This window comes from Ornithorhynchus anatinus, chromosome X2 (assembly GCF_004115215.2).
Source record: "Ornithorhynchus anatinus isolate Pmale09 chromosome X2, mOrnAna1.pri.v4, whole genome shotgun sequence".
NCBI lineage: Eukaryota > Metazoa > Chordata > Mammalia > Monotremata > Ornithorhynchidae > Ornithorhynchus > Ornithorhynchus anatinus.
In genome coordinates, this window is record NC_041750.1 from 27410843 (window position 1) to 27420065 (window position 9223).

General features: G+C 57.4%; 1 protein-coding gene across 1 annotated transcript in view; it reads right to left on the reverse strand.

The window, feature by feature from the left end:
• The window catches only part of DCDC2 (doublecortin domain containing 2), a 34501-nt gene extending 29547 nt beyond the window's left edge, over positions 1 to 4954 (reverse strand). The window contains exons 1-2 of the mRNA XM_029053077.2: positions 4864 to 4954; positions 2534 to 2926 (exon numbers count right to left, since the gene is read on the reverse strand). Of these exons, the coding sequence (XP_028908910.1) occupies positions 2534 to 2820 (287 nt within the window). The 5' untranslated portion in view covers positions 2821 to 2926; positions 4864 to 4954. The remainder of the gene's footprint in view (positions 1 to 2533; positions 2927 to 4863) is intronic.
• Between the last annotated feature and the right edge of the window lie 4269 nt (positions 4955 to 9223).

Here is a 9223-nt window from a genome sequence, read left to right on the forward strand (position 1 = left end):
TGGTGGAGCCGGAATTAGAACCCAGGTCCTTCGGACTCCCTGGCCCGTGTTCTACCCACTAGGCCACGCTGCTTCTAAATACATGTCAATTTACACGTCCTATTCCTTAAGAAATTGCTCACGGCATCTCCTCTTTTTCCCCTTCCCTCCAAAACCGGTAAAACATTACATCCCTCGCACTAAATTTCAGGATTTTTGAGGCCAGAGATCATGTCTACCAGCTAGGGCACTCACCCAAGCATTTATCGCGGGGCCCTGGGCAAAACGGATGCTCCGCAAATCCTCCTGAGTGATCGGGTGAGGGAGGAAGAGAGAGGAGCAAGGGCCAGGATGTGTGGAGAAGGGCCGACTTGGACTGGGGAAAGAGCGCTTATTCACCGCTCGCTAAGAACCGAGTATGGAGGAGGATCAAGAGGCAGGTTTCCTAACCCACAGACACACATCTCATCTTGGTTTCCGCTCGAAGCCTCCGGGAAGAATGAAAACCCAACCAATCAGATTTACTGAGCGTCTACCGCGTGCGATGCACTGAACCAAGCGCTTGGGAGAGTACAATCCGATAGACACGCGCCCCCGGTGAACTCACAGTCTCACCCAAAGATGGGAGGAGGAGAGTCAACCCTCCGAGCTGGAGGGTGACACAAGCCACAGCCTCCCACGGCTCGAGCCTACCGAGCCTCCGTCCTCCTCCTCAGAGCCGGGTGATCGTAAGCAACTTCCGTTGAACAAAAGAGAAGGCGGAGAATGAAATCAAAGCCGAGTGAGGAATATTAAAAATAAAAGCGATTAAAAAGTACCGGCAGGACTGTGACTGAGTCAGAGATAGGATCCTGCCCGCCGGGACTCCGTCTCCGACAGGGATACCGGGACCCCGAGAGGGATCCGTGCTCGTTGTTCTCCTGGACGGGGACGGAGGATCCAACGCCCCGACTCTCCCCCAGCGACCCGGCACGGACCATCCCACACCCCTGACGCTTCCCCTCTCCATCCCTGACTCTCCCCCGGTGACCCGTTGAGAGTCGCTTGTCCACAAATGAATCAGTGGCCAACGTCCTTGACTCTATCCACGCGAGCTTCCTGCACAACTTCCCACGGGGTCGGGAAGATAAACCTCTGAAAAGGAACTCGCGTTTTTGGAGGCCCAAGTCGGACAGGCCAACGGCCAGGACCCATCAAACCCGTCAGCTTTCTCATTCCAGGAGTTTTCTGCTCGTTTGTCACCCAAATTTGGAGCCTGTGCCTCAAGTCCCAGTAGTCCTTCCTCTCCTTCCGTTCCTCCCTGCTCCCTTCCCACCAACCCCTGCCCCTGTTAGAGACGGATGCGAGGCCGAGCGCTGTGCTAAGCGCTGGACACGGCTCAAGATCATCAGATCTCTATAGACCGTAAGCTCGTCTGGGGCAGGGAACACGTCAACTAATTCTGCTGTATTGTCCTCCCGCAAGCGCTTAGTAATAATAATTATGGTATTCGTTAAGCGCTCACTATGTGCCGAGCGCCGTTCTAAGCGCTGGGGTAGATACAGGGTCATCAGGTTGTCCCACGTGAGGCGCACGGTCTTCATCCCCATTTTACAGATCAGGTAACTGAGGCACCGAGAAGTTTAAGTGACTTGCCCACGGTCACACAGCAGACGAGTGGCGGAGGCGGCATTAGAACCCACGACGTCCGACTCCCAAGCCCGGGCTCTTTCCACTGAGCCACGATCAGACTGTCCCACGCGGGGCTCACATTTTTCAATCCCCATTTCTCAGATGAGGTAACCGAGGCACAGAGAAGTTAAGTGACTTGCCCCAGGTCACACAGCAGACCAGTGGCGGAGCCGGGATTAGAACCCACGACCTCTGACTCCCAAGCCCGGGCTCTTTCCACTAAGCCACGCTTAGTCTGGCGCCCCGCCGTGTCCGGCTTGATTCGCGTGTGTCCGCCCCGGCGTTTAATACAGCGCCCGGCACATAGTAAGCGCTTAACGGATACCATCGTCATCACAGAGAGGCAGCGTGGCTCAGCGGAAAGAGCCCGGGCTTTGGGGTCAGAGATCATGGGTTCGAATGCCGGCTCGGCCACTCGTCAGCTGGGTGACTCTGGGCGAGTCGCTTCACTTCTCTGTGCCTCAGTGACCCCATCTGTAAAATGGGGATGAAGAGTGTGAGCCCCACGTGGGACGACCCGATTCCCTTGTGCCTGCCCCGGCGCTTAGAACGGTGCTCTGCACATAGTAAGCGCCTAACAGATACCGACAGCATTCCTGTTATCACTACAGTAAGCACCCGTTTAAACCACTGATGGATTGCCCGACCAGCCGTCCCACTCCCCGTCCCACGGACGGCTCCCGGTTTACAAGGGAGGGAGAGTCGGCCCCTGATCCCCATTTTACAGACGAGGAAAGCGAGGCCCCGAGCGGCGAAGTGACACCCGGGGACAGGATCCAGGACAAGGGTCTCCCGCCTCCCAGACCCGTGCGCCCCGCCCCAGACGGCGAAGCCCCCTCTCTCCTCGAACCCAAATCCCCTCGGGCCCCCGGACGGGACTCACTTGAGTTTCTTGAAAGCCTCCCGGCCCCCGGCTACGTACTGCTCCCCGCTCCGGAGCTGCTCCAGCCTCCGGATGCGGTGGCCGGCCCGGGGGGTGTAGATGTTGCGGACGGCCCCGAAGGGGGCCTGCACCCCGCCGGTCACCTCCTTCAGGAAGACGTCGAAGCTGGACACCTTCTTCTCGTGGATGACCAGGCGGCGGCCGGCGAAAAAGGGGTCCCCGTTGCGGTAGACCAGGACGTTCTTCACCACGGGCTGCGACAGGCAGTTGGGCCTAGTGCCGCTCATGGTCTTCCGGTCACCCTCCTCTTCCTCTCCTCCTTCCCGTCCTCCTCCTCCTCCTCCTCTCCGGCTGGAGGATGGGCCCGGCGCCGCCCAGGACCAACCTTTCTTTCTGTCGACACACACGGACGGGGTCAGACGCTGGGGTGGGAGGTGGAGGGAGGGAAAACCGGGCGGCCTAGACGGCTCCGTCCGTCTCGCCGGGGAGCGGGCCCGGAAGCGCCGCCCAACTCCTGCCCCGTCCACGCGAGTCGATTCCCTCACCGTGGCTGCTGCCCCCCGGCTCACCGGGCGGCCGCTCTGGCACCTGTTTCAGCCCACGCCAGGCCGGGCCGAGCACCGCGTCCGACCCGATCTCCTCGCGTCTACCCCGGCTCTTGGCGCAGCACGGCCGTGTGTGTGACTGTGGGCGAGTCACTTCACTTCTCTGGGCCTCACTCACCTCGTCTGTAAAATGGGGGATGAAGCCCGGGAGCCCCAAGTGGGACAACCCGATTCCCCTGGGCCTACCCCAGCGCTTAGAACAGTGCTCGGCACGTAGGAAGCGCTTAACGGATACCAACATGATTATTATCAGAACGGTGCCTGTCACACAGTCGGCGCTTGACAGATACGCCGACAGGGCGGATCCCTCACGGGGCACGGCAGCGGAGAGAGGGGATGTTGGGGGCAGCCGGAAACTGTCCAGAAACCACAACTCCCCACTCAGTCAATAGTATCTATCGAGCGCTTACTACGTGCAGAGCACCGTACCAAGCGCCCCCTCCCCGCTTCCTCCTACCTCAAGGCTCCGGAGCCCCCCGGGCCTCCCTCTCCCAGGCAAACTGACCAGGGAGGCGGGAAGAGGAAAAAGTAATCCCAATAAATACGGTACTGGGGAAGAACTTACTACACGCCAAGCACCGTCCTAAGCACTGGGGTAGATCCAGGGTAAGCAGGTTGGGGACAGTCCCTGTCCCACATGGGGCTCACGGTCTCAATCCCCAATTTACAAATGAGGGAACTGAGGCACAGAGAAGTCAAGTGATTGCCCAAGGTCACACAGCAGACACGGGGCAGAGCCTGGATTAAAACTAAGGGCGGGAGGGGGAAAGGAAAGAGAAAGAAAAGAGAAAGAAGGGAGACCCGGCTTCGTGGCAAGAGCCCGGGCTCGGGAGTCAGAGGACACGGGTTCTGATCCCGGCCCCGCCGCTCGTCCGCCGGGCGACCTCGGACAAGCCGCTTAACTTCTCCGCGCCTCAGTTCCCTCATCTGTAAAATGGGGATGGAGACCGTGAGCCCAAGGTGGGACAATCCGATCGCCTCGTCTCTCCCCCCCACCCCCCGCGTTTAGAACTGTGCTTGGCACATAGTAAGGACTCAAGAAATATATCATCATTACTGTCATTATAATTAAGGGGCTAGAAAATGGGTGAGAGAGGAAGGAAAGAAAGGACAGACGGAAGGACGAGAAGCAGGAAGAAGGGAGAAAAGGGGAGGTGAGAAATGCGTTGGGGGGTGGGGGGCTGTACTGTGTCACCCCTTCCCCTTTCTCCTCCGGCTCTTGCAGCCGGTCAAATTTGGATCATTTTAGAAGTCCGGAGCTGGAAAGGTGGGGGAGAGGGCAGAGAGGTGGGAGAGAGGGAGGGAGGGAGGGAGGGAGACCCCCTCGCCCTGGACAGAGAGGGCAGCCGGGTGGGAGAGAAGGAGGGAGGCAGGGAGGGAGACCCCCTCGCCCTGGACAGAGAGGGCAGCCGGGTGGGAGAGAAGGAGGGAGGCAGGAAGGGAGACCCCCTCGCCCTGGACAGAGAGGGCAGCCGGCTGGGAGAGAAGGAGGCAGGGAGGGAGACCCCCTCGCCCTGGACAGAGAGGGCAGCCGGCTGGGAGAGAGGGAGGGAAGGAGGGAGGGAAGGAGGGAGGGAGGGAGACCCCCTGGCCCTGGACAGAGAGGCCAGCCGGCTGGGAGAGAGGAAGGGAGAGAGGCAGGGGGTGCCTCTTGCCCCGGCCTGGCGGTGGGAGCCGGCTGCGCGGGTCCAGGGGGCAGAGAGAGGGTGGCAGAGGGTGGCTGACCTGTGGCGGGCGCGGCGGCCGCTGCAGCAGGTGATGAGCCGGTCCCTCCCCCGGCCGGGGAGGACGGGCCCGGGCCGGCCCCCTCCCCCCGCCGCTGGGCCCAACGGCCTTGTTAGCGTCCCTCCGTTGCCCCGGCAACCGCGCCCCCTCCCCCGGCCCGGCCGGGGGCGGAGGGTTTAGCGCAGGAGGGCGGGCCGGCGGTCATCCCATCCCACCCAGTGGACCTTCCCTCTGTACCGGACGCTCGGGAGAGGCCGGCGCGCCGGTCGGCGGACGGGTTCCCGGCCCACAGGGAGCTTACGGTCCAGAGAGGGAGGACGCCGCTCGTTTTGACGCCTGCCTCCCGCCTTTCTAGACTGTGAGCCCTCGGTGGGCAGGGATGGTCTCTCTCTGGCCGAACTGTACTTTCCAAGCGCTCAGGCCAGTGCCCCGCACACAGTCGGCGCTCAACAAGTACGATCCGACGGATGAAATGAAGTGAGCGCTCGCTCAATGCGACCGAGTGAATGAACGGATAAAGGGAGGCCACCGATTCCTCGATTAATTAATTCCATCGCCCTCCCGGGCACGACGGTCCGCTAACGTCATCGGTATAAACGATAGCGATGCTGTCTGCGAAGCACCTACTACGCGGCAGGCACCGTGCCGATCGCCGGGGTGGATACGGGCCGGTCGGGCCCCACGCGCGTAACCTCCCCGGGCCTCGGTTCCCTCGTCTGGAAAATGGGGGTGGAGGCTGCGAGCCCGAAGTGGGGACGACCTGATTTCCTTGCGTCTCCCGCGGCGTCTAGAGCCGTGCCCGGCGCACGGTAAGCGCTTCGTCTCGCTCCCCGTTCTCCGGACGAGGTGACTGAGGCCCAGAGAAGGGCCCTAGGCCGGACGGCGGACGAGCGGCGGAGGCGGGATTAGAACCCGAGGCTTTCCGACTCCCCGGACCACGCTCCGTCCGCCGCCCAGTGCTTCTCCCAACACACCCGAACACACGGTCCTTCCGACAAACCGGGGCGCCTCTGGCTCTCGCGGTTTCATCCCCTCCTCCGAGCCTTTATCCAACAAGAATATTTTAGGGTCGGCGTTTGGGGCCGCTGGGAGCGACGTCAGTGTCGACTTTCAGATACGTTTCCAAACGCCCGGCGGTCAGTCGGTGGGTCGATCGGATTTACTGGGGCCTTACTGTGTGCGGAGCACCGTACTAAGCGCTTGGTGGTCGATGCGAGCTCTGAAGAACCTAATTAACGCCTGCCGGAGTCCCAGAATCGAAAGGTTGACTGCAAACTCTTTGTGGTTAGGGAATGGGTCCGTCTACTGTTGCCCTGTACTCTCCCAAGCGCTTAGTACGGTGCTCTGCACAAAGCCAGTGCTCAATAAATAGGAGGAGGTAAATGAACGAATCACAGGGGAGCAGTTTGGAAGGAAATATCATTGATTCCCCAAGTTACGGGTTGACGGGTCCTTCGGTTTCTGAAATGAATCCACCAGGATCCGGGAACCGTGTGATTTATCATCTCGCCTGCATCCGCAGTGGCTTCTAATGAAGGACCAGCATCTGCACGTGGAAAGGAGCGGAAAAATTAAGAATGGTGTGAGCTACTCACCCGGATCCCGATGGTGCCCTGTGCCTCATGGGTGGATGATCTGTCGGCCCCCCAGAGTAGTTTCCAAATTCGCCCACTGCTGGGTTTCCTCGATCCCCACCCCTCACCCCCACACCGCACGTAACTGTGGTGTTTGTTAAATGGTAAGGGCCAAGCGCTCTGCTAGGAATTGGGTAAGATAGAATCAGATTACCGATTCTGGATTTCTCCTGCTTGAATCTTCCCGCTAAATAATGATAATGTTGGTATCTGTTAAGCGCTTACTACGTGCAGAGCGCTGTTCTAAGCGCTGGGGTAGATGCAGGGTCATCGGGTTGTCCCACGTGAGGCTCACGGTCTTCATCCCCATTTTCCAGGTGAGGGAACCGAGGGCCAGAGAAGTGAAGTGACCTGCCCACAGTCACGCAGCTGCCAAGTGGCAGAGCCGGGATTCGAACCCGCGACCTCTGACTCCCAAGCCCGGGCTCCTTCCACTGAGCCGCGCTGCTTCTCTCCGATGACAGTGACCACTGGTTGTCACAGTCACGGCACGGCCTCGGCGGAAGCCTGCGGTCATTCCGGACAGAATCAGGGCCAGTCAATCAAGAAATGGTATTTATTGAGCGCTTCCTATGTGCAGAGCACTGTACAGAGCGCGTGCGAGAGAATTAGCAGACGCATCCCCTCACGTCCTCATATTAAAGTCTGTCTCCCCCTCTAGACTGTAAACTCACTGTGGGCAGCGACTCTCCTGCTAACTAGCGTGGCTCAGTGGAAAGAGCCCGGGCTCGGGAGTCAGAGGTCATGGGTTCTAATCCCTCCTCCGCCACTTGTCAGCTGGGTGACTGTGCGCAAGTCACTTCACTTCTCTGGGCCTCAGTTAGCGCATCTGTAAAAGGAGGATGAACGCTGCGAGCCCCACGTGGGACACCCCGCTTACCTTGTATCTACCCCAGCGCTTAGAGCAGCGCTTGGCACGTAGTGAGCGCTTCACAGATATCACCATTATGAACTCTGTGGTACTCTCCCAAGAGCTTAGAACGGTGCTCTGCATGGAGCGAATGATCAGTAAATACCACCGGTTGATTGAGGGATTGATTGATTAATAATAATAATAATAATAATGTTGGTATCTGTTAAGCGCTTACTATGTGCAGAGCACCGTTCTAAGCGCTGGGGTAGACACAGGGGAATCAGGTTGCCCCACGTGGGGCTCACAGTCTTAATCCCCATTTTACAGATGATCCCCATTCTACAGATGAAAATTTGATTGACCGGACGGGGGTGATTTATAGAAGATATTTCACGGCAACACCGTGAACAAATTCAGTAGAGGGGGGAGGGAGCGGCCCTAGGATTTTCTAAAACTTCAAGGCAAAGGAACAGGGCTCCTCCATCTGGTCCGTTCGTGAAAAATCTGATCAAGAACAATCACACTCCCCCCTCCAAAGCCCTCGTGAAGGCTCACCTCCTCCAGGAGGCCTTCCCGGACTAAACCCCCCCTTTTCCTCTGCTCCTCCTCCCCATCGCCCCGACCCCCTCACTCTGCTCTACATCTCCCAACAGCACTTGTGTATATATGTACATATTTATAGTACTGTTTATTTCCTTTCATGATACGTACCTATATATCTATAATTCACTTATAGATATATGTGTCACCTGTCAGCTGTGTGACCGTGGGCCAGTCACTTAACTTCTCTGTGCCTCAGTGACCTCATCTGTAAAATGGGGATTAACTGTGAGCCTCACGTGGAACGACCTGATGACCCTGTATCTACCCCAGCGCTTAGAACGGTGCTCTGCACGTAATAAGCGCTTTACAAATACCAACATTATAATTCTATAGACTTACATTGATGCTACTGGTGCCTGTTTAGTTGTCTTGATGCCCATCTCCCCCCCTTCTAGACCGGTGTGGGTAGGGATTGTCTCCCTCTGCGGCTGAATTGGACTTTCCAAGCGGTTAGTACAGTGCTCTGTACACAGTAAGCGCTCAATAGATACCACTGAATGCATGAATGAGTGAAGAGACCTCCTTGCCAACGGAGGAAAAGAATCTCATCCACCTGCGGCCTGTCGATTTTAAACGAGTTGGAATGGGAGAGAGAAGAGTGGGGATAATAATAATGGTATTTGTTAAGCGCTTACTATGTGCTGAGCACTGTTCTAAGCGCCGAGGCAGATACAGGGTCATCAGATTGTCCCACGTGGGGCTCACATTTTTTAATCCCCATTTTTACAGATGAGGTAACCGAGGCCCAGAGAAGCTGAGTGACTGGCCCAGGGTCACACAGCAGACAAGACACTCGGATAATGATGGGGAAGATTTAATAATAATGATGGTATTTGTTAAGCACTTACTATGTGCTGAGCACTGTTCTAAGCGCCGGGGTAGACACAGGGTCATCAGATTGCCCCACGTGGGGCTCACATTTTTTAATCCCCATTTTTGCAGATGAGGTAACCGAGACCCAGAGAAGTTAAGTGACTTTCATTCATTCAATAGTATTTATTGAGCGCTTACTATGTGCCGAGCACTGTACTAAGCGCTTGGAATGGACAAGTCGGCAACAGATAGAGACCGTCCCTGCCGTTTGGCGGGCTTACGGTCTAATCGGGGGAGGCAGGCAGACAAGAACAATGGCGATAAATAGAGTCGAGGGGAAAAACGTCTCATAAAAACAATGGCAAATAAATAGAATCAGGGTGATGTACATCTCATTAAACAAAATAAACAAAATAAATAGGGTGATGAAGATATTTACAGTTGAGCGGACGACTAC